Source organism: Alternaria conjuncta, assembly GCF_024043145.1.
Source record: "Alternaria conjuncta strain BMP 0040 chromosome Unknown scaffold_9, whole genome shotgun sequence".
Taxonomy (NCBI): domain Eukaryota; kingdom Fungi; phylum Ascomycota; class Dothideomycetes; order Pleosporales; family Pleosporaceae; genus Alternaria; species Alternaria conjuncta.
Genome location: NW_026250098.1, coordinates 1,767,633 through 1,790,461, shown reverse-complemented (window position 1 = coordinate 1,790,461; position 22,829 = coordinate 1,767,633). Strand labels below are relative to the sequence as shown.

Sequence of the window (22,829 nt, the reverse complement as noted above, 5' to 3'; positions counted from 1 at the left end):
CCCCACCGCCAGCGTCCCAAAACTTGACCCCATCCCTGCGCGCTGCCAACCTGATTATTTTAGATCCGAAATCGTGCTTGCAGCTTGCGACGGTCTAGCTGTTCCGCTCAACCCGATGCGTTGCGAGCTCGTGTGTCTCTGGTCTCGCTTGCTGGTCATTGGCGCGCGCATCAAGCAACGCGTCAGCTGAATGCGCTTGACATCAACGTTTTGGGACATGCTGTGGCACGGGCGAGGCCTCGATCAGTGGTCTGGCGGAACGTTTACCCATAGGGTGCGGGAGACTTCATAGCGCGCACAATAGATCTGAGGTAGCGCAGCGTCGAAAGAATCCCGCGATAAATTCGATATCATGAGCGTTGTGCTAGCGATCGTTGGGAAGACGCAATCGCGGGGCGCACCAGATCTTCCCCGATGGCCGGCCCGAATTGCGCCGGTCTGGCGGGTATCGTGACGACGGCAATTCCATACGTGCCTCGACCAGAGCTCAACGCGAGCAACCAGTCAATTGAGCACCAGCATACTACCTTTCCAGCATGACATCCCCAGAAGCTGCAGATGCAGCCGCAAAGCAGCGGATCATCAAGCACATGAATGCAGACCACCACGACTCCGTACGCGCCACCCACTTCATGCACCGTTGATGTCGAAATCGAGTTCCAGCCCTAATCTTGACCATAGATACGCCGGTATGCCGAAGCGTACGCTTCCAAGTCCATGATGCAGAGTCGCTCGGCTCAGATGGTCGACGTTGATCTGAACCAGATGGTCTTGAGCTGTGGTGGGCAACAAGCTGTCATTGCCTTCGACCCACCGATGAAGGCCATGCGCGAGGCTCGCGAGCGGCTTGTTCAAATGGACAAAGACGCTCTCCAGACCCTGGGCCGAAGTGACATCGCCATCACGAAGTTCGTTCCTGCGTACATGCGTCCTGCTCATCTGTGGAACTTTATGCAATGCGTTCTTGCCCTGCTCTTGCTGCCGCGGCCGGCAAACTGGCAGTCTGGATCGCCTCTTTACGACACCGTGTTGTATCTTGTGCCAGGCTTCGCGAGCTTCGTCGCTCGAATCGGCTTCACGGTTTGGGCCATCATGGTACCTATCCACATGGTTGAAGCGATCATCATGGCGAGGAAGCTTGCAAAACACGGGTGCACGTTTCTTGATGCGGTATGGTGGAAGTGGGTGGGCACGTGTTTCGTTGAAGGGTTCACGTCGTTCTTCAGGCTGAATGCGCTGATCGCGGAGAAGAAGAAAGAGAAGGACGCGAAGAAGCATTAAAGACTACAGAGTTTTTGATGCGAAGGCGTCCTTCGTGGTGTAGCATCCTCAACTCCATGAGATCATCTCTGACGGCGACGCGCCCATATTCCATACCGTTCAGGACTTCTTCTTGGCATCCAATTAAGCACTGCGAACGTAATCCCGATTTCGTCGAGTTGGTGTTACAGGAGATGGAATATGCTTGCAACGCCAACTCGATGAATTCAGAATCACGTACGCAGAGAATGCCATTCATACAGTCTACATTATACACGTCTCTTTATTATCAGCCAGATACGCTCCTGTTGCTAAAGTTTCATCGCATGTGATGCGTTTCGACATGAAAAGCGCCTCATTCGCTTTAGTGATACCCGGCTATCTCAGGAATGATGTACTCGCATTCTCCGTCGAGATATTCGACTTACCATTCTGATTTGGGGATAGGGATGCCGGTGGCAGGGAAGTACTTGGTGTTGGCAACGATGTCGGTTTTGTGTGGATCTTGTTGCATGGTAGAATCATATTTGACATCTCGCGCAACTCATTGGTGCTGAATTTTGCCCATGGACGGTACGTCCAGACCACAGCAAGGTATCGTGGGTGCTACATTGGTCAGCATTGAGCAACTTGGAACGGGTGAACCACCTAAACGAAACAGCAAATTTTCAGAAAGCAGATGATAATCGCATCTTCGTCTTTCGTCTTCCGTCACCGGTCCTTGACCACACACTTAACATTCCAGGATCAAACCGAGCTCATACCGACGCCTGGCGACACGGCGCACGAGGAACCTTGCCCTATACCGCCGCGATGCCTCCGAAGCGAAAGAGCGAAGCAATCACGACTGCAAAGCCTGCTAAGAAAGTTAGGGCAGGCGGCGCCTCTACACGCACACATCCTCTGAATAAGCCGGCCGGCGATGAGATACCCGTCAACGGCAACATCAAGAAGAGAAAGCGCAAACAGCCCCTCTATCCAAGCTCACGACCATCCACAGCTACGATGGATGGTACAGCGTCCTCTCCATTCATGGCCCTGCCGACCGAACTGCGCTGCCAAATCTACAACTACCTGTCCGCCATCGTCTACGATCCCGTCTTCCCCGAGCCGTGCATCTGCAGCTGGGAAGTATGTCGGATGCCAACCGCACTCCTTCAACTCAACAAGACTATATACGAAGAAGTGAAGCATCCCGCGGTACAGAAGCCTCTACAAAAGGTCAACGATGAGCTTGCGCCCAAAATTATTCTCGGCCCGACGCGCGCTGAGATAGACCCGGTGTACGTCGCGCTCTCGGATACCTTTCATCTCGCCGGCAAACAACTGCGTACGTACCTGGATGGACCACAAAAGCACGGTACTGCGGTCAAATATGTTAGCTTGAAGATCGCATCGTGGTACAATGACACGTATGTACGGCAGCAAGTACAAAACGGGAATATGAGGGCTTCAAGTGCGCAGACCAAGTGCAAGACCAAGCACTTGCACAAGTTTGTCAAACAGACTTTGAGAAGAATGGCGGTTAGGAAGACCTGCGAGATTCGCATTCGAATCCTGAACCACCCACTGGGGCCGCTTCATAAGCGAATATATAAGCTCGGTGATCCATTCTGTAACTACACAGAGTACGAGAGATTGGCCGCGAAAGACACTATACGGCGAGCTCTGAGTGTCGGGATGAAGCGCGAACTCAGGACCGTGTACACAGCAGCGCGCGCAGACGCCCACAAAGGTATTCTGAAGATGATGGCGAACCACTTTCGATCGCAGAGGATGAACATCACGTTCTCGGTGGCGCGCGCGAGAGATCGGCGCTTGTTTGACATGGCCAAGTCACTCTGTTGAGTGTTTTGCCACAGGGGATGCAGCTGCACCCGCTCTCATCACTCTCTACGGCAGCACAAGGATATTCAGTAGTCCCAACATATTGGACAAGCCCGGCCATGTACGCTAGAATTACACATCGTGCGTAACTCTTCTGATCCTGTGCCGATGCCTACGTGATGTTTCAACCGGGAGGTGTATGTAGGACTAATCGAGTTTTTTGCAGTCAGCCGGGGTGCTTGATACGCGAACGCGATGGCCGGCATGGCTGCTGGAGTTGATGTACGCGTCGAGATTGCAACCATGTGAAGACCGAACCTCCTGCTCGGGAAATACACAATAGGGCACGAGCTGCCGACCATTGCGGTTTGCAATGTACATGCGACAACGTGAAGATGGGGAGCATAATCCTCATCGATAGCGACAGGCCCGACGTGAGCAGCAACGACTCAACGAGTGCGGTTCCGTACTCCATGTAGAGATTACAGTGTCATGCTCTACTGTTCGCTATACCCAGATAGCATCGTAGGATACCAACTAACGTCTCCACACACATGTTGTCCAGTTATATTATGACGTTGTCTTCCTGTCGTGCACCGTGGCGCATGTTCGATCGCGCGTTCTGGGGGAAGTTCGTGGCGGTATACGGGAGTGCATCGTGCCGAAGGAGAACGGTTCGTCATGCTCTGGGTGACATCAGTATCCAGGTGCAGGTTACATTGCGCACACCGGTGTGGTCGTATCCGCGTCTATGCCGTTGTCAATGTGTGTCAATAGATGCGCTGGAACGTAGTCAGAAGGCAGCGGTTGGTGTTGATCGATGAGGCCACGGTAGTTGACGAGGCACGCAGATGCGCATCGGCGATGATAGGAACTTAGATATGTGATGTGATGAATGCTGCCATTTCGTTTGCGATACCTCGGCACCAGGCAACCCGGCCAAGATTTTAGGAGCGTAGAACCTCTGCTTCGTTGGGAACCGGTGTGTAGGGCGGATATGGAGTCGAGTGGTCAGTTCTTTTGGGTTGAACCATGGGTAAGTGCCCGAGACTTGGAAGCGATGTGTCCTGCGGATGTGTCTTGGGCAGCGCGCAGAGCATAGTTCAGGCCCCTGGTCTTGGAATGTCCGATGGAGAAAAGGTTCGGCATTGCCGGCCATCACGATATGTTGTGGAGGCCATTAGACACTGTTGCAGACCATGGCGACTAGTACTGGACCGTGGAGTATGGGGCCCGTAGTCCAGTCCCTGGGGTCAGTGCGGGTATGAGGGGTGTTGCGGCGCGAACAGGATGACGGCGGTCGCTGACTTCGCATTCGTATATCATTTCTGTGTCGGCCCAGGTATGAGTCTCGATGTGCGATGTACGTAGGTGGTGCACTCGTTGGGTTGTTGGTGCTCACGTCGGCGTTGCCGCTATCGATAATGACAGTGTTTCAAGGAGCCGCTAGCCGTTCCCATCGACGCTATGACGTCGATGCTCACGCCTCACCACCGTGTTGGCGCCTGTCGAACCTTATTGATGTCCTAATTCTGTACCACACACGACCACACTCTTCTTCCTCTTGCTACTCTTTCTCCCCGTCATCGTAAATACCTTGTTGCAAACCCTTGACTGTACTTTACGTCCTTCTCTGGCATCTCTCTGGATTGTACTTACTGAAAGCATTACCACATACTTACAAATCCTCGAGAGCGTCGAGTAGCGCGTTGCGCACGACGGCTCATTCGACCTCGCGCACGGATATAGTACTCCGATGGTGTACTGCTAATACTCTGACTTTGACGACCCTTCTCTACAAACCCTCTTCAGCCTACGATCTGTCGCACAAAATCGATTTCCACAGATCGTGAAGAAATTCCGGTTTATTAGTGCGAAGATTCCGGTAAAGTTTGACATGGATACGCTAACGACGTCTAGGTCACTCTAGGTATGAGACTATGATCGGGCTTACGGTGAACCCTCGACATACACGATGCAGGCTCATGTCCTATTATCAACAAAAGTATTCCTGTTATACAGCGATGAATTGAGAGACCTCTACGCGAACAAAAAGCAACGATGACGACGGCGATGCGCGATGGGAAGGTTAGACGTAGCTTGCAGCGGGCCGTTCGCCTCGACCCGCATCCTTGGCTATATGTCTCGACACCACGACCCAGACTCGTCCAGAACACGCAGCGCTCGAAACCCGAAGTGCGCCCGTGCACACAAGCGTAGAATATTGCTTCCACTGAAGGGTCATGCCTCAGGTCAAGTGTATTTGGTGGCTGCAGGAAAAGGCCCTTCCCAAGTTGTCTTCGCCCAAGCTCAACTGAGGTGTGTAGTATCAACGGTGAAAGAACCTCTTCGCCAGGACTAGCGCTTCCGCATCTCTACACCGACGTAACGCCGCTGGAATCGTTCGATATCCGCAGCTTGAACTCCACGGTTGTAACGGCGGCCCACTTAACTATATATGTGAGACCGTACCCCAGAAAGCGGCAAGATCTATCGGCTGCAGTTGCCCACCTCCAACTCTTGAGCTGTCTTATTTCTTCTTATCATCTCTTGTCTTCCTCTCTATTTCATACTCTGACCTTGGCTTACACTCTTCTCTCGACATCTCCTCATCGGTTGGCTCAAAGTCTTGTCGTGACTACTACTCATCCTCTCTTCACCCTTACTCGAGCTTCACTCAACGATCATGGAGGACGCTACCTGGAAAGAGACCCGACCAGGTCGATGGGAGCGCGCACAGACCTACCTCGAGAGAATCAACATACTCACGCGCAACGTCCCCAACGCCATCGGCCGCGACAACTGGGCCAAGAACGCCGTTGCCAAGCTCGAATTCCACCCGGACATCAAAGACCCTGCTGCCTACCTGCGGACGGCCTGGAAACAAGTCCGTTACAACCACCCTGAGATTGCCGCATTCCCATACAACGGTCGATACATCTACCGCGTCGGAGACGAACCCTCCATCGCGTTGTGGGTCTCGGCGACATTCTCTGTCGCAGAGGGCAAGACTGTGGATGAACTGCTGGGACGGATTCCACGGAACGAACAGATGATGTGCTACTTCCTTCCCGACACATCCGAAGTCATGATCTGGTCGCCTCACTACCGCGTCGACGCCCGCGGCGCAATCTTCTGCCTCAATCACCTCGTCGAGTCCCTGGCCAACATGAACCCGAACCTGGTCTTTGGCGGGTGTGCCAAGAACCTAACGCCGAGCATGGAGTTGACGCTTGGAATCGGGCACGAGAAGACACCAGAGATTGAAGCGCAAGCTGAGAGCCGTCTCGCAGCACTAGAGCCCCACAAGCCAGCCCTGGAGCTGACGCCCACGATGAAATCGCAGAGACCGGGTTACACTCAGCGACACTACGTCAAGCTGTCCAAGCGCGACACCAAGACCGTCATGGATAGTTGCGAGACGCGCGCTCTGGCCATCGACGTCGCTCTACACGCCGCCCTCATCAGCTCCGTTGCCAAACTGGCACAAACAAAGGAAGCACGAAGCTTCATGGCTTCGTTCCACTCCAACCTCCGCACTCTGATCCCAGAAGGCGCAGCGCCAGAGAACTCGCCCACAAGCTACACCAGCGTCATCACCACGGAAGTCATCGTCTCGCCAGAAACAGACTTCGACTCTTACTACTCGCAACTCGCACCCGTCTACGCCGCGGGCTACGCGCCGTACCTCCCGTCGTCGCCGTTCTTCCACCAGCGCCTCGAAGAGACGCTGTACGTCAAGAAGTGCGAAGCGGACGGATCACCACAGCCGCGCTTTGCTTTCCTGGGCGAGGTAGACGAGCAGGTCAGCAAGAACATCGGCGATGGACTTGTCAAAGTCAGGGACTTCTGGCTGGGCGCTGAGACCCTGACGATGCGCATGATGGTGCACACGTGGATCTGGGAGGGCCAGCTCGTCCTCAGCGTCTGCTTCAACGAGAGCTATTGGGATAAGGAGCAGGCGGCCAGTCTGCTCGGTGGCATGGAAGATGCGCTGTTGGGGGTTGCGCTGATGAAGAGTTCGAGGGTTGATAGTGCGTCGGGTTCGAAAACTTCGTTGGTGGATGTCAAGTTGGCGGAACTGACGATATAGACTGCTTCGACTGCGTGTCTAAGATTTGATAATGGCTATTTACAGTGCACGATACCATGAATAAGAATGTTTCCTCCTGTTAACTCACGCAAATGCATGTGATAGCGATCGCCTGAGACGTAGTCTGTACGGTAATGAAGTTTGCTGTGGTCCGCGCCGATGTCCGCAGACAAGTGCTTCAAGCGTAGCGGGGCGAAACTCACTCCTTCCGGCCCGTGAACATTGCTAGTCATGTCCCCATCTGATTTTGAGTTTTATCGCTCGCTGCCCAAGGCCTATGTACAACTACAAAGCCAACATCTAGGTGTACCCATGGATTCGGTGGTGTGCAGCGGAGCAACGGCTAATGTGTTCGAAGCCTACCAAGAGCGCTTGACTTTGCTTGGGGTTCAGCCCACTATCCGCGTAATGACTTGTCATACACGTCGCATAATATATGCAGGATGTACCATCTAGTCTACGAGGTTGTGCCGAAGTCCGCTGTGGCCGACAACATCCCGCGGATGCTGTCATCGCTATATTTCCTGTCATCGCCATATTTCCTAAGACCACTTTCAAGATTCTGGAGACTCTTCTTGATAGCCTCTTTCCCTTGCGATTCCATGAAATCCACGCATGCGATCGGGTACTCGTGAGTCATCTTGAGAGTGAAATGTGGTTTCAACTTCCACGAGTCCATGATTCCATCATCCTTGTTTTCATCGTCGTTGGACTTAATGTCGCTTCGGCATAGACCTGCATACCGTTTAGCGTCTTTCCAATTGGTCATCCTACTCTCAATCCCATCCTTGTCAAACCACAGCTCCATCTGCTTGGAGTAGGGAAGCACTCCAAAGCTGTGAGTATGGAGTGACAGGGAAATATCGTTCTTCGATACACGTCGTACTACGACATGTATGTTCTCTTGATCGGGTATTTCTTCACCGATCCTCCCCGGTACTCCAACATTTGTGCTCGGACAAAGCAGTATATCGCGAGATGTACAGTTCTCGATTGTAGCACGCCAATCGGTGAAACCGCCCAGCGGGCAACAACTTTTCCGCAAATCCAGTCTGCGGGCATAAATCTTTCGCCAATTCAGTCCGCGGGCATAAGTCGTCGCGCGCATAGGAATCGACACTTGGAATCCGTGGCTAAACTTGAAAGCGTCCTCAACACTCTCGCGCGTGATTCCGAGCGCATACCACAACAACGTCAAAAGATACGGACAGGCCCACGCTGAAAAACGGGTGGCCGACCTGAAGAATAAGCCAAAGGTGCTCTCAGTATAATCGACTGTAATTCTCTCCTGCCCTGTCACAGAGAGTAGACTGTAGATGCGATCGCGAGGATCGCGGCATTCCAGCGTGCGACCGAGCTGGTAAAAGATGAACCAGAAGGGGATTGCTGAACCGTGGCGGAAGTAGGTTCCTTTCAGTAGCATCTGAATCCTCCTCAACCGTGGATCATCCTGACAATGATGCAGTAGCTCTTCCAAAGCGCGCGTTTTTGCCACGCTACAAAGGAAGATCCGTTGCGGACTCCGTACCGATAATAGCTCCTGAACAGTCCAGGCGCGGTTCCAGTAAGGGTGATTTGCCAAATCAGTCGTACAGATATCGAAGAGATCATTCCTGTCCTTGAAGCACCCGTCGTTGGAGCCAACAGCTGATGCCGTGTCCAGCGCAACCCATATGTCACCGTACCTTCTCAAACCAGTCGGCCCAACACCTAGGAGACCTTTCCTCTTCACATAGCGAGTCTTCTCCGAGGCGGAAACTGCACGCTCTATCTGCAAAAAAAGGTCTCGGATACGATTCTCTTTGCCATCACCAAGCCACACGAGAACCTCTTTGGCGTTCTTGTAGATATCTCCCATCCGCTGTACCTGCAGACTCTTCTCGACATCATCGCTCTGATTGATACAAAGCGCGTCGATCCAAAAGTATTCACCGAAACTGCCATGGCTCGCAAGTTCCAGGAAGTCATAAAGATCTTTTCCGACTTGCATTTCTTGGTTATTTATCCTAGTTGGATTCGGCCCCTCTTGGTAATTTACCCAAATTGGGTAGGTTTCAGATTGGTCTCCCCATGTGTACGAAAGGCATCTGTATGCTGTACCCTCTGTGTCTTCCCACAGCTGAACGAGGACCTGACCAAAGGCGTCCGGCGCTATTACTCTGAGCAAGCGCACTGAATTTGGATTGACCAACGGTTCATACACAAATTGGGTTTGACTAGTTGGATACATCGCTTCGCTGTCCGTTGTTGTAATTTGAAGGTAGAGCAGTGACAGTCTAGCGACTCGGTCTTGAACTTAGGCTCAGAAGTTGCAAATGAGCTGATGAAGGCGTGGGAGGGTAGGTGCTCTACCACAGTACGGTCTTGAATCAAAACTCCCACTAGATTCAATTAGAGAATACGACCTAGGAAGTATCTCTTGTTTGTTGATCTTTCAGCAAATGGGCTCTTATCGTAACGTAGCGTTGTTGCAAGATGCGGGAGAAGCTGTCTCGTTCTCGACTTTCGCAGGTGAGCCAGAGGCGGTAACACCTAGGATGCAAAGAGTCGAGCGCGCCTTCGACTTGGAGCTGGAATTGGGTTGGATCACGCTGGTCATGGAAAATGCGCTTTCGCACGCGGGACAATTGCGATAGCGTTGACGTGATTCGCTGAGTGCAGTCTGTGACACACAGGCTGCGGGAGAAGCTCACACGATGCAAGAACAGAAAGGACAATCGGAAAGATCAGGCTGGGCACCTGGGAAGAGTCGCGGGCGTTGTTGTAGTAGGAGCGATGGGCGTCCAACCGTGCGCTGCTTGCCTGAAGCCAGCCACATATCACGTGTGCCGCCTATGATTCGTCCCGAGCCTGGAAGGTCATCACTAATAGCCCGCCCTGCACAACACCAACACCACGCATTCACTATCAGCCTAATCACGCAAAACATCCAACAATCGATCAAAAAAGCGGCTCGTATTGATATAGCCAGTCCCACTTACTCTGACTACTACGCATACCTTTTCCGCCATACCGGCGCCATGCCGTCTCACCACCCCCCGCCTGCGACAAAGGAAGATGATAACGTAACCGTGTGGTAGTTTGCCCCGCTATATAAAAGTAACGCCAAAATAGGGATATGAGGTATCGTGCAACGAAGCCAGAACAAAAAATAGAGAGATAGACGACGGGTAGCAGATGAATGTGCAATCATAATGCTTGAACAGCAAACAAGAGCAATGTCGTTATAAAAAATGCAGTCCGCTCCGGGATAAAATGGGTATATGTGGTGTAGATAGTTCCGAGATGCGATGTGGTGTAGATGCGATGTGGTGTAGATGCGACGTGTTGTAGATGGTGTGGATGACGTGGATGTGGTGTGCTCAGATGCGCACAAAGTTGGTGGTGCTCGCGGCGGCTTGGTAGTTTTGTGCTGGAGGTAGGGAGGGCAACGAGGGCAGGGATAGACGCCCGGCTGTAGTCAAAGACCTGCACTTAGCTTATCTGATCTCAACATGAAAGATGAAGATAAGAAAAGCTGCGCGCTAGGGATGGGTGGGTAAGTAGGAGAGAAGCACTAACGCTCTCGGAACCATCTTGCGATCCTGCTCTTCTCGTCGGCTCTGCCCGCCTCGAGATGGGTACTGCGCTCGTAGAGTTCCTGGATGATGTCAGTATACTGGAAATACCAACAGTGCCAACAGTGAGGAAGACTTACTTCGTCGTCTTTGTTGATCTTGATGTCCAAGATCAGATTCCGAATCTCTTCGCATCGCTGCCAGTTCGGGTACGGAGTACCCTGCGCGCGTTGTACTCCGACGATGACTTCGCCCATGATCTCAAACTTCCGCCAGTTTATCCGCTCCTTGCCGACGACCCCGCCTGGCGGTGGCTCTCGGCTATCGCGTTTCCCTACGACGCTTTCCAAGACGCTGACGCCTGGGTGGGGTGCGAATGCGGAGTCTGTCTTCTTCTTATCCCCGACGAAGGTTGAGTTGCCTTCCGAAGCCGATACGAGGTCGCGGCGGTGTAGTGGAATATATGGTATGCGCTCGCCGGAACTATTCTCCCACGCCAGTCGGTATGCGGAGTGCGACTTGGTCTGGCCCATGAGGATGTCGAGCTTCCAGAAGTCTTGGTTGGTGGCCTGAGGGACCAGCTCCCGAGTCGCTACCAGTCGTCCGATCGCGGTGCCGTTGATGCCTGCCATTACGGCACCTAGCATGTTGTAGTTGTTGAGTTTCCGAAGTTGTCGTGCAATCTTCATCCACTTCTCCATCATGAGCGCCCTGTGCTTGGGCTTGTCGCGCAGGAGGATGTAGTTGGTGACGAGGTAGGCGACGTGGTTGAAGTGCTCGGTCATGCGGGTCACATTTTCGAGATTCTTGCACCGCTTCTTCTCTTCGGCATTCAAGCTGACGTGACGTACAAGATCGCGTGGTCGTACCGAGGAGAACATGATCCAGTCTATCCGGGTGAGTTCCTTTGCGATGGCTTCGTCCGATTCGCCCATAAGCTGGTGCCACTGAATCTTGGACATGGGCTTGATTGGGTTGGGTTCCAGTTGTCGGGCGAGTCGCTCGTTCTTCTCGACTTGGGTAAGCAGGATCTGCGATGAGCCCATGGAGCCGTTGGTGGAGGAAGCGCCACCGGTTACGCTACTGCGGGCAACCGAATTCCGTGCCGAACTGCTCATGGACATGTGGCCGAGTGCTCTTGAGAACTCGTCCTCGTCGGAGTCTTCGTCCAGGACGTTGTTGTGGAATGTCGGTATGTTCTCGTTCTGGGCTCGTTGGCGGTCGCTGCATGCCCAGTCGGTGTCGTCGTCCTCGGTGACCATTTCAAGATCGCGAATAATCTCCGTTGCGGCGACGGAGAACTCCCGGTTCAAGGCCAAGGACGAGGCAAACCTCCGAATCAGACGGCGTGTGGTAGGGTAGGCAAAGTCACCGGGATAGTAGGCCACCCAGTGTTGCAATATCGACAGGTAGCGGAGCTGGGCAATGATGCGGATCATGGGCAGTTCTTTGTCCTTGTTCTGCGACTCGAAGCGCTTGATGATGGCCTCTAGTAGCTGGCCCGGGGTTGCGAATCTCCGATACAGAGCCAGGAACACGGAGACGAACTTGGAGTCGTTCTTGGACATGGGCTGGGCGAGCAGTCGGTCGACCAGCTGCTCGAAGGTGTAGCCATTCTCATCCGACGGCTTCACCGACATGATGCTTTGGCCGGCGTCCGAGTCGTTGTCATCAGACTCTTGGGAATCATAGCCGGGGGACTCTTCAGCGTTGAAAAAAGTTTTGTTGGTGTCGCTGGGCTTATAACGGTGGCCCTTGACCTCGCTTGAACCCCGTTGAAACCTCATGGAGATCTCCGAGCTAGCCCGCTCGTGCTTGCGGCTCCAAAGGTCCTTTTGGGTGATTGATTTCACGGCGGAAGAGTTGGCCCGGCGCCGCGCCATGGAAGCCTGGGACCTGGCTGCAGGGGGTCAATGACTTGCACCCTGGAATGGGCATTGGGGGCATGGAGGGGCATTAGGGGCATTGGGGGGCATTGGGGGCATTGGGTATGGGCAATTGGGCGTGTAACAAAAGGAAATGAGCCACTTACGGCGCTTGGCGGCTATGGCCGCGCGAGTGATGACGGACAGGCATCCTCGGTGCGTCTCCGGGGACGACTCGGAGGTCTGAAACACGCTCACGTCTCCAATGAAGGACTTTGCTTTCTGCTCCACAACCTGCGGATCGACCTCGCGGTGGGCGGGGTGCTGATCGCACTTGCAGGCGACGAGGATAAAGGGCAGGTGAGCCTTGGACAGTGTGCCTGGACTCAGTCAGCATGTCGCGTACGAGGCGCGTCGGCTGACGCGATGGCGGGGTACGCACTCAGCATCTCCGGAACCTTGCCCAGGCTCTCGTGGTTTGTGACGTCGTAGAGGGTGACGGCGGCGTCCATGCGCGGCGTCGCGAAGTCGTGCACCGTCTCAGGCCATTTGATGATGCTGCGGTCGCCGACGTGCACGTCGTTGAAGGTCATCTCGAGGAAGCGCACGACGTAGGGGGTGCCGTCAATGGTCATGCGGCGCGAGCAGGAGGTTGTCGTGGCCGTGTCGGGCAGGCCCAGGGCGCGGCGGATGAAGGTGCTCTTGCCCGAAGTCCGCGCGCCGATGACGGCGATGTTGAGGTCCTGCATGGTTGATGCCGAGTCGCTGGTGGACTACATATGTAAGTTACTACAGTCCCCCCGCCATATGAATATAGGAGGACTCACGCTCGAAGGCTCCGAGGCATCCAGGGCCTGGCGGTCCTTGTGGTGGGTGGGCGAGAGGGGCCCCTCGGTGTCGGACGACGACTCGGCGCTGCTGTCGCCCTCCTCGTGCTGGGTGGAGAGGGTGGTGGGCTGGGGGAAGTGGTAGCGCTGGAAGAAGGCATCGTCGGCAATCTCGTCGGCCTCGCTGGCCTCGTCGGTGCGGTCGAGCTCGCTCTGGCCGTCGGTGTCGCTCTTGGGCACGTTGGGAGCCGAGTATGCGCGCGTCTTGATGCCGGGCCGCTGGGCTGAGGTGCCCGCGCTGCTCTCTCTGCGCGGCGGCTGGGCGGCCTGTGCCATCTTGCCCTTGTCTGTCGGCTTCGAGGGCGGCGCGTGGACGGCCCTGCTGCCTCCCGTGGCGGGCATGGTAAAGGCGCTCACAGCGAGGGCGGGCCCAGGTCAAGGCGTGTGCGACGGCTGGCGGCCAGGCGCAATGGGGACATCGGGGGATTGAAGGCGCTGGGGGCAGGCAGAGGGCGGGCTGGGGTTCAGCGGTATCTAGGTAGGCGGTCGTGAGGCTACGTCGTGTGTACGTCGTATGTACTGGTATGCAGTATTTCAGCGGGGAGAAGTCGAGTTCATGGCAGCCAACGGGGCCTAGCTCGCCTGCGCCAGACGATGCGCCCGCGTCGCTAACCAGCTAGCCTGCATCCCACCCTCTCCACACGACAATGAGACGCCTGAATCGCTGCATCCAAACCCCTTGGCTGATCGCATGCCCTTTCAGATGTCACCCTCAGATGTCCACCCACAGCCATCCACCCCAACCATCCGCGACCTGGCTAGCTGCCCGGCCTCTGCGGCCCGCCTGTCACCCTTCATCTCGTCTCGCTCCGCCGCACATGCTTGGACACCTGCCCGCCAATCATCGGCCCTTCTGTACCCCCGTTTGCCCTTCCGATTGGCACAAACCGCCAACCTTATCGTCTCATACAACCTTGAAAGCTCCAACTCTGACTCCATCGGCTCCAAAACTTCCGCCGCCCTTAGCTCCTGCTCTCCAAACTCTCATCGCTGCTGCTGATCGCCATGATCGCCAGCTACCTTCGTGTTCTGCTGTCCGCTCCCCCACATCCCCTCCGAGTCATATCAGTAAACAGCCTGGAGCTTAACATACGACTTTGTATTGCTAACTTTCGCTCTTGTTCCAATCTAGACTGCATCTAGACTGCAGCGCGTCTATTCAATTTCTTCCTTGCTCAAACGGGGCGGGGTCTTTACTTCTCCCCCCCCAGCTCAGCGCTGTGGTTGGACGAGGCGGCGAACCACAGTGCTCCGCGCTTGTACCAAACGCGCATGTAGCTGACGCCGCAATAGAACCCGCAGCTAATGCAATGTCGTGCACCCAGAGCCCTCGTCACATCCGACAACACCCTGTCTGATGCAACCCTTCACCACTTTGGAACCGCCTGCAGAAAGATGCCTCTTAGCAATATATCACACGCGTCGATTAGAGGCACAGCTCAAGTCACAATGCCCTTCTCAGCGTGACAAACTTCTTTCAGAAAGCCCTGTCCCCCTTTGCACCTCGGCACCCACTAGCTCATACTATATTGATCTGCGCCCAGGTGCCATATCTCCGACTGATCGGCGCTCAATTACACGTGTGCAAGTCCAGAGCACGATCAACGGTCGGCTGATCCCTTTGTCGTCTTCGCACAATCTATGAAATGACTCGACCACCCTAACAGCGACCATGTCCGACACAACACTTATCACACACTTACAGGTCGCATATGTGCCTGCAAATGGTCTTCATGGTAGAAGGGCAAGAACACATCCCGCCACACCAGCTGCTCAGGCCTGATCGTCATTAGTTTAGCATACGAGCAAGAAACTTCAGTCGACTTACAGTTTCCCCTTGGGCTCCAGGTCAAATTTGCGGAAGACGTGGCCGAAGCCGAGGCGCAACTCCGCCCAAGCCAGGCTGCGAAAAGTTACCACATTAGCTTCGGATCTCATTTGAAGTTACCGAGATCGACTTACTTGATTCCCAGGCACATACGTGGGCCGCGCGAGAAGGCGACGAGCCACTTGTCCAAGTCCGCAGATTCATCGAGCCAGCGCTCGGGAACGAACTCATCTGGCTTTGGGAAGATATCGGTGTTGAAGTGGACGAATGTGCTCCCACACGATACAATGGTCTAGCACGCAATCAGCACGCGTCTTAGCCTAGAGCAAAATGTAGACATACTTGCGGCGGCACCTCGACTCCCGCTATCGTTGCACCGGCTGCGGGAACGATGCGCAAAAGGCCCGCGGTAACTCCCGATGAGAGTCTGAGCGACTCCTTGATGACCGCGGTCAGATACGGTACCCTTTCGAGATCGCGGACCGTGGGCTCGTTTCCGACGAGAGATGGCCATGCCGCGGATAGTTCCGACTTGAGCTTTTGCATCTTGTCAGGATGCTTGAGCAGGTGAAAAGCGCCGACCATGAGGGTATTGCCGACGGTGTCTGTGCCACCGAACATGAGCGCTTGGGCCTCTTCATACAGGCTCTCAGCCGATGGAATCTGCTTGTCGCGATGCGCTTCCGGGTCCATTAGCCGATGGTAGATGGTCATGTTGTGAGGGAGAAGTTTGAGCTTCTCTGGGTCGTCAGTGAGCTCGTTGATCTGCTGCGAGAGCAACTTGAACATGTCAGTAGGCCGCTACCCCGGCGAGCAAAGAACATACCTGGTTTAGATCGATCATGCCCGCTGTCAACGGGCTAAGCTTCTTGGACAGATTAGGTGGGCATTTCAGTATGAAGTTCTTGAACAAATCAGAATACTTGAAGTACATAGCAACAGGGGTCGCCGCGTCAAGAGCCACGACAATAGGCGCCTTGAAGTCAGGCTCATCCACCGCGTGGATGGATTTGCCAAAGCAAAAGGTCGTAATAACATCTATGCTCATGCAGCGGAATGCGTAAAACAGATCAACACTTGCGGAAGCCTTGCTCTGCCGCTCAAAGGCTGCACACAGAGCCTTGGTCTTTTCAATCAACAGACCCTCGGAGCTCTCAATGGCAGCCGGCGAGAAGGAGCGATTGAGCACATCCTTGCGGTTCTTGGCCTCGGCATACGTGAGATAGCCGAAGCTAGATCTGTCCTCGTTAAAGCTCTGGTAGAGCGTCGCTTCCTTGTCCCAGCGGTTCTTGTTGTTGTAGATGTCGTGGTAGGCTTGGGGGTTGGCAAAGTGGAGCTAGGCCATGATGGTTAGCGACACGTGGTGGCACAAGAGTGGGGTTCACTGCATTCTCGCGATGCTTCACACACCTCGTTGGGTCCAATACGAACAACTTCGCCTATCGTCGCGCACCACACGGGTCAGCGTTGCACATTTGTGTCCTGCGTGCCAGGTCCCTCGTACCGTATTGCGCATGCAGCTCGACCAGGAAGTGGCAAAAGGACCGGTTCGCGATGCACTCAATATACGCTTTCCAGTATGTCGTAGCGCCGGCGAGAGGCGGTCCCGGAAACTTGGCCAGCGGATGGAAGTAGACGTTGTAGGTCACTGCGTATAGCACGTAGGCCAGCAGGGCTGTCAGTCCCGCGGACAGCAGTACCGCTGCGCTGGGTAGGGACTCGACGATCGGCATTGATTGGTGGGACAGTTCGCCGGGCGCTGTGAGGATAGTAGGAGGATGAAGTTGACCTCAATGGTCGCGCGCAGTTCTCGCAGACACGAGTCGACGACGGCATCCGCCATCCCCACTTCATTAAGGACAACTCTCCATATTGCGGACGACCGCGGCCAACCGGAGCACCTGGCTGATAGCGCTGGTGTCTGGCCGGTCTACTGTCTGCATGCGTGCATGTCGCCGGCGTAGAGCCGCGGTCACACGGCTGTCGGGAGCGAAAGGCAGTAGTTCGAGCTGCTGGCCTGAACGTTGCAATCGGTACAAAAGGTCACGCTAAGTGGTGGCAGGGCGACCCTCTCGTTCGCACTGTTCCGATACCTGCAAACCCCTCGCTGCGACAATCATCCATCTTGCGCCTCATAAAACATGGCCGACATTGGAGCTCAGATCGCTCATGTAAGCCGTGTCCCCATGCGAACGATGGTCGCGTTGCTAACACAGGCGACCAGGACTCGGACGAAACCGACTCGGCATTTGGCGACGATTCGGCATCGTAAGTTTCCCAGGATGACGAAACCCGCCAACCAGCCGCCTTCTGACACGGACCGAAGCGAGACCACGTCCCTGAAATCGGCCGTTTACAACTACAAGTACCGCAACGGCCGGCGATACCATGCATACAAGGAAGGGTCATACTGTGGGCTGCCCGCTCGTTCCATGCCAATGCTGTTCCTAAGTGAGCACAGGGGGGCCGAATGATGAGACATCGGCAGACCAGCTCGATATTGTGTATGGCATGCGACCCATTTGGCGAAGGACGTGTGTTGACTGGATTGGGTAGTCACCACATCTGCCTCCTCTTACTCGATGGCGAGCTGTTCCTGGCACCCATATCAAAACAGCCCATGGTACGTTTGGAGCCAGACGAGACATCATGGCGGTTGGCTTCGGGCTGACAATCGGGTACTCTAGCACGTCTTGGATCTGGGGACTGGCACCGGTATGCAAGGAACACCCTGATCGACGAACGCATAAGCTGACCAGTCAGGAATCTGGGCTATGTCAGTCTCACGTTCTCGCATCTCGGCCGACAAACTGACACGAAACCAACAGCGACTTTGCCGATAGATATCCATCGGCCGAGGTTCGTACAGATATGCGAAGAATGGTTCGCGACACCATTCTAACAAGTTCAGGTACTCGGAACCGACCTCAGTCCCACCCAACCCTCCATGGTCCCGCCGAACGTCCGCTTCGAAATCGACGACTTCACCGAGCCATGGCTCTACAAAAAAGACCACTTCGACTTCATCCACATCCGATCCCTCTTCGGCTGCGTAGCCGACTGGCCCGCCTTCTACAAAGAGTGCTATGAGTACGTCCACCACACCCCACACCTCAGAAACCGCACGCATACTAACCCCGCGCCCCAAGCCACCTCCAACCCGGCGGCTACATCGAACAACTCGAATTCAGCGTCGTCCCCAAATCCGACGACGGCACCGTAACCCCCGGCTCCATCTACGACCGCTGGGGCAAGCTCTCCCTCGAACTCGGCGACCGCTTCGGAAAGTCGCTGCGCACCGCCGACGAACAGCGCGCGGGCATTGAAGCAGCAGGCTTTATAAACGTCGTTGAGCATCGCTGGAAGTTGCCGGTTGGGGGCTGGCCGGCGGATAAGCGGTTCAAGGAGCTGGGGCAGTATAACAGGATTAACTGGGAGCAGGGGATTGAAGGGTGGAGTTTGTATCTGCTTACCACGATTATGGGGTGGACGAAGCAGGAGGTTGAGGTTTATCTTGCGCATATGAGGACGGCGTTGAGGACGAGGGGGATTCATGCGTATCAGGAAGTGTAAGTTGATGGTCGTTGAGTTGGTGGTAATGTTTTGGGTTTGTGCTGACGTGTTGTGCAGGTCGCTGGTTTACGGACAGAAGCCACCGCGGCCGAGGAAGGATGATGATGAATGAGATGGCATGATTAAAAGTAACTGATGAACAAAATCGAGACGCATTATATTGTCGCGCATGCTTTTCACTTCCGTGTGATCTGATGAGCCTGCTCCCATCTCCAGCGCCTTGGTCGCAATGCTTCGTTTGTCCAACTTGACACCCGGGAGGAAACCAACGTAGCGAATGCATGATGAGCAGCGCTATAGCATCTACGGTGTCTTAAACCAGCTTATCTAAGTAACGCGTCCTCGTCAGACCAGAAGCCGCTTCTCCCTCAATAAACATGATATTCGAAAAACAGGTTGTCGAGTGCAACATCGCCGCCATTGTTCATGTTTATAGGCTTATCAACCGTCGCTGAACGTTGAAGAGAAGTAGGGCTGATGATCTCGACCGCATTATCCGGCCCATTGCGCTTGCGCACGATTATCCAGCCCGGTAACCCACATACCAGCAAGGCCCGATCGTCGACTTTTGTCTCATCTGAGCAAGCCAGCAGGCAAAACGCTCCAGGTATGGCAGAGATGCTGACGTAGCAAATCTTTCGCTTGAGCTCAGCGATCAGGTTGCACAAGCAGATCTGAGTTGTCATAAACTTGCGAAACCATTTAGGAACTTTGGTGCCATCCATCCAGAGGCTGAGGTATGCTTCCAGGCTGTCTCTTTTCGACCCGCATAGAATCTTTGCCCAGCTGGTTCGATCTCTCGGGCTTGGCCACGGAGCCCCGGCGCTAATTGGCACAAGAGCGTTGGATGACTGCGTATAGAAGATGGCGTGGATCTTGCAGCCAATAGCTTTCGCCCAATCTGCCCATTGTAGTATGCTTCGTAGATTCTCCATATGGGCACGTCTTTCATCCGTCTCTAATGCTGTTACCGTAACCAAGTAGAAGGAAACACAACCGCAAACGACACCAGTTTCCCTAGCAAGCACCGTCAAGACGCTCTGAGTAGAGTCTAGGGATGTCAGTTGACGAGCACGATGCTTACTCAGTCTACCCTCTGACTCTGGCGAAGTAGCTGTTCCCTGAAGATCGGTCCCTGGGAATCCTGGCAATTCTCGCCAGGTGTTGCTATTGAAGGTCGACCAATCAGGGATCCACGATGGGGTGCCAGGTAGCCGTCGTGCAGCGGCGATGTGCAGGAATCTCAAATTGCGGGTCGTTTGGATCAGGTGAACAGTGAGCTGTCGATACAGCAGAGGGATCTGTCGTTCTTTCGCGACGTCATAATTCGGCGCAGAAAGATCACTTGCTCCACGTTTGCGTAAGATGGCCCAGATACCGTATGCCATGTCTCTTGGATCGGTAGCTGCTCTTTGGTACAGTGCACCCACCAAGTCGTCGGACGCGGTCTCCTTGATGTCGCCTCGATAGGTTTGATACGTGGGGCGCACAGCGAACCAGAAGAACATGAGACAATATACTGTTCCGAAACAACCGATGAACATGAACGCATTCTCAGTCTTGCCCCCAAGTTGAAAACGTACTCCCCACCGAGGATAATTTCGAGCGCAGATGGACACAACACCGACTAAGAGAGACGTCGTTGTGTAGGTCAGCAATAGACCAGAAAATGTACTGAGCAGCCATCTTCGCGTTGAGAGAATCTTCTTAACGATAGTCTCATGCTCGTGAAGAGTATGAAGTACGCTTCGTTCCGCTGGTTGATCAATCGACTGCAGGTTTCCCCTGTCAAAGACGATGGCCTCCCAAGCGATAGCGGCCCTCGGAAAGTATCGGAAAGAAGTTCTTAGGGAGAGAAGCGTCCACTCGAAGTCAGACCACCGCACGTGTTCCGTTCCACACACAATCACTGGGTGGGAGGCCAGCAGGATCTCTTGATAAGTCCACAGTCGGTTCTTCCACGGCCGGTCGAAAACGTAGACGAGATCCATTCCTGAGACGTATTGCACCCGGCGGGTAACTCTAGCCAGTAAAGGCTTATTGTTCCCTGTTTACGTTAGCCTGATACACTTGATAGACACTTGAGTGCTCACCCCAAAACGGTTCCGGGTGGTGCGTGAGACTCCAAGAGGAAAGCCCAAGACGCAGCGCTGCAACAAAATGTCGATATTGCGGCGGTCTATTCGGCACCATTCTCACATATCTACGAAGACCGCCCTTCGCCAGATATCTCATAACGCGGTCGGATTTTTCATCACCCGTCCCCAACCAGACATACACTTGCTTAGCCTTTGAGTAGATATCTCCCATGAGAGGAAGCTGCCATGCTTTCTCTTTTCTCGTGTCTTCTTGGTCGATGCAAATCGCGTCTACCCAGATGACCAGACCCTGCAGCTTCTTACTGAGGTGCCACAAGGCTGAATGACAGTTCTCGCCTACACCGAACACAACGCCGTCGCATATGATGCTGCGCGTGGGAGTCGGGTCGCCCCACACGTATGATAATGCTGTGAAACCAGGATTAAGATCGAGATCGATGATGCGTAGAGTGCATTCGACCGGTGTGTCCTTGGTGGCATCTTGGGGGATCGGTCGCACGTCGAGAACGCGTATGGTTCTTGTATTTGGACAAAGAGCGTGCTTTTCGTACACGGCTTGCTTTTGTGATGTACTGACTTCGGCTTGCTCTACAAATAAGACCGCATCGGCCATTGTTGGTGATATACTGAGCGTGCAAGGCTGGAATGCGGGTAGTGCAAGACTGCGAGATAGTATGGAAGTAGAGTGGCAACCTTGCTGCTAGATTAAATTGAACGTTCCCCAGAAACGAAAAGAATAAGCTGTGCGATAGATTCTGTAAAGCATGAAGAGAGTGAACCAGTGTACTGTCGCAAAGGACTTGAGCAAGCAAGGCTGAGAAACACTAGTGACAGCCTGGTCTACCTACCTGCACACCACCAGCACTTTACCCCGCGACTGTTGTATAATTAGAACCGTGTGGCTGTATCTGTATTTCTCGCAATCATGACTGGACAAAATAGAGCTTATATTTAGGTCCCTTGTCGATCGATTCCTGGGCTCGCGGTGTGAGCTTTTACATCTGTCCTGGCTCACACGAGCCAGCGTGAGGAGTAACGAATATAAAGCCTCGTTAGAAGGTCTTCGTGTAATAGTTCTCAGCAGAACCTCGATATCCGGGTCATCGCTAACACGGCCCACGTAGCGACGATATAGAGAGCTTGAGCGCTGTCCAGAGAAAGCCGGATCGTGTCGCAGCAGCGTGTCGTGCCTTAGACCTGAGTGAAGTGGAGTGACAAACATGAATCTACCTTTTTGCAAACAGCAAGAGGCTGAAGCCTATTTCACTGTTGTCCTGAGCAGTTCTGCACGGGTCGCGTGCTCTCGCGAGTCGCTCCTGCTACCTGCCTGCGTTTGCATTTGGGGCGACGGGCGTGCGAGGCAGCATGAGAGTCTGAGCGCACGGGATCAAGCACTGATATACACCACGTGAGTGCAATATAAGAGCGGAGAGAGATGAGAGCAAAACAGGATGACGAAAAGTCGTTCTTGGAAACGTTGAAGTCGAGTGTGCAGAGAGGGTTTGCGTTAAGAGCAGCCGATGGCGGCCGGCCGATGCACAACAAGCACCGCCGCTAACATTCTCGCCGAATGTCAAGACCTGGCCCGACAACATCATACATCACTCAAGAAACCCAATAGTACATTACTCACCCAGCTCACCAACCATTCGCGCCATACTTCCATTGCCCGGGCGTTATCTTCCTTATCTCGAAGATTTGTTATTAGTGGGTCAAGACGCAACATCCGACGGAAGCAGAGTTCCGGAGCGCAAAATGTGCCGACAGGCAAGACCTACCATTGTATCGACGCAGCGGATGTAATGCAACAACTACTAATACAGTAAAAGCACTATCCGCG

General features: G+C 54.2%; 8 protein-coding genes across 8 annotated transcripts; 4 read left to right on the top strand and 4 right to left on the bottom strand.

The window, feature by feature from the left end:
• Positions 1–536: 536 nt before the first annotated feature.
• On the top strand, positions 537–1,281 carry J4E85_007075 (uncharacterized protein; the record flags this gene model as incomplete). Its single annotated transcript, XM_051471309.1, has 2 exons — positions 537–614; positions 682–1,281. The coding sequence occupies 2 exons, from the start codon at positions 537–539 to the stop codon at positions 1,279–1,281; spliced, it is 678 nt and encodes a 225-aa protein (XP_051325519.1).
• A 792-nt stretch (positions 1,282–2,073) lies between these two features.
• Positions 2,074–2,789, top strand: J4E85_007074 (uncharacterized protein; the record flags this gene model as incomplete). The annotated part of the gene is given in 2 exon segments (XM_051471308.1): positions 2,074–2,672; positions 2,690–2,789. 2 exon segments carry the CDS (start codon positions 2,074–2,076, stop codon positions 2,787–2,789), a joined length of 699 nt encoding a protein of 232 aa, XP_051325518.1.
• A 2,984-nt stretch (positions 2,790–5,773) lies between these two features.
• On the top strand, positions 5,774–7,180 carry J4E85_007073 (uncharacterized protein; the record flags this gene model as incomplete). Its single annotated transcript, XM_051471307.1, has 1 exon — positions 5,774–7,180. One exon carries the CDS (start codon positions 5,774–5,776, stop codon positions 7,178–7,180), a length of 1,407 nt encoding a protein of 468 aa, XP_051325517.1.
• Positions 7,181–7,637: 457 nt separating this feature from the next.
• On the bottom strand, positions 7,638–8,074 carry J4E85_007072 (uncharacterized protein; the record flags this gene model as incomplete). The annotated part of the gene is made up of 2 exons (XM_051471306.1): positions 7,638–8,016; positions 8,067–8,074. The coding sequence occupies 2 exons, from the start codon at positions 8,072–8,074 to the stop codon at positions 7,638–7,640; spliced, it is 387 nt and encodes a 128-aa protein (XP_051325516.1).
• A 540-nt stretch (positions 8,075–8,614) lies between these two features.
• Positions 8,615–9,170, bottom strand: J4E85_007071 (uncharacterized protein; the record flags this gene model as incomplete). The annotated part of the gene is made up of 2 exons (XM_051471305.1): positions 8,615–8,676; positions 8,774–9,170. 2 exons carry the CDS (start codon positions 9,168–9,170, stop codon positions 8,615–8,617), a joined length of 459 nt encoding a protein of 152 aa, XP_051325515.1.
• Positions 9,171–10,736: 1,566 nt separating this feature from the next.
• Positions 10,737–13,831, bottom strand: J4E85_007070 (uncharacterized protein; the record flags this gene model as incomplete). The annotated part of the gene is made up of 5 exons (XM_051471304.1): positions 10,737–10,820; positions 10,878–12,637; positions 12,770–12,982; positions 13,045–13,375; positions 13,430–13,831. 5 exons carry the CDS (start codon positions 13,829–13,831, stop codon positions 10,737–10,739), a joined length of 2,790 nt encoding a protein of 929 aa, XP_051325514.1.
• Positions 13,832–15,447: 1,616 nt separating this feature from the next.
• J4E85_007069 (uncharacterized protein) lies at positions 15,448–17,050 on the bottom strand (the record flags this gene model as incomplete). Its single annotated transcript, XM_051471303.1, has 5 exons — positions 15,448–15,609; positions 15,660–16,097; positions 16,144–16,653; positions 16,728–16,756; positions 16,822–17,050. 5 exons carry the CDS (start codon positions 17,048–17,050, stop codon positions 15,448–15,450), a joined length of 1,368 nt encoding a protein of 455 aa, XP_051325513.1.
• Positions 17,051–18,264: 1,214 nt separating this feature from the next.
• Positions 18,265–18,890, top strand: J4E85_007068 (uncharacterized protein; the record flags this gene model as incomplete). Its single annotated transcript, XM_051471302.1, has 2 exons — positions 18,265–18,407; positions 18,467–18,890. The coding sequence occupies 2 exons, from the start codon at positions 18,265–18,267 to the stop codon at positions 18,888–18,890; spliced, it is 567 nt and encodes a 188-aa protein (XP_051325512.1).
• Between the last annotated feature and the right edge of the window lie 3,939 nt (positions 18,891–22,829).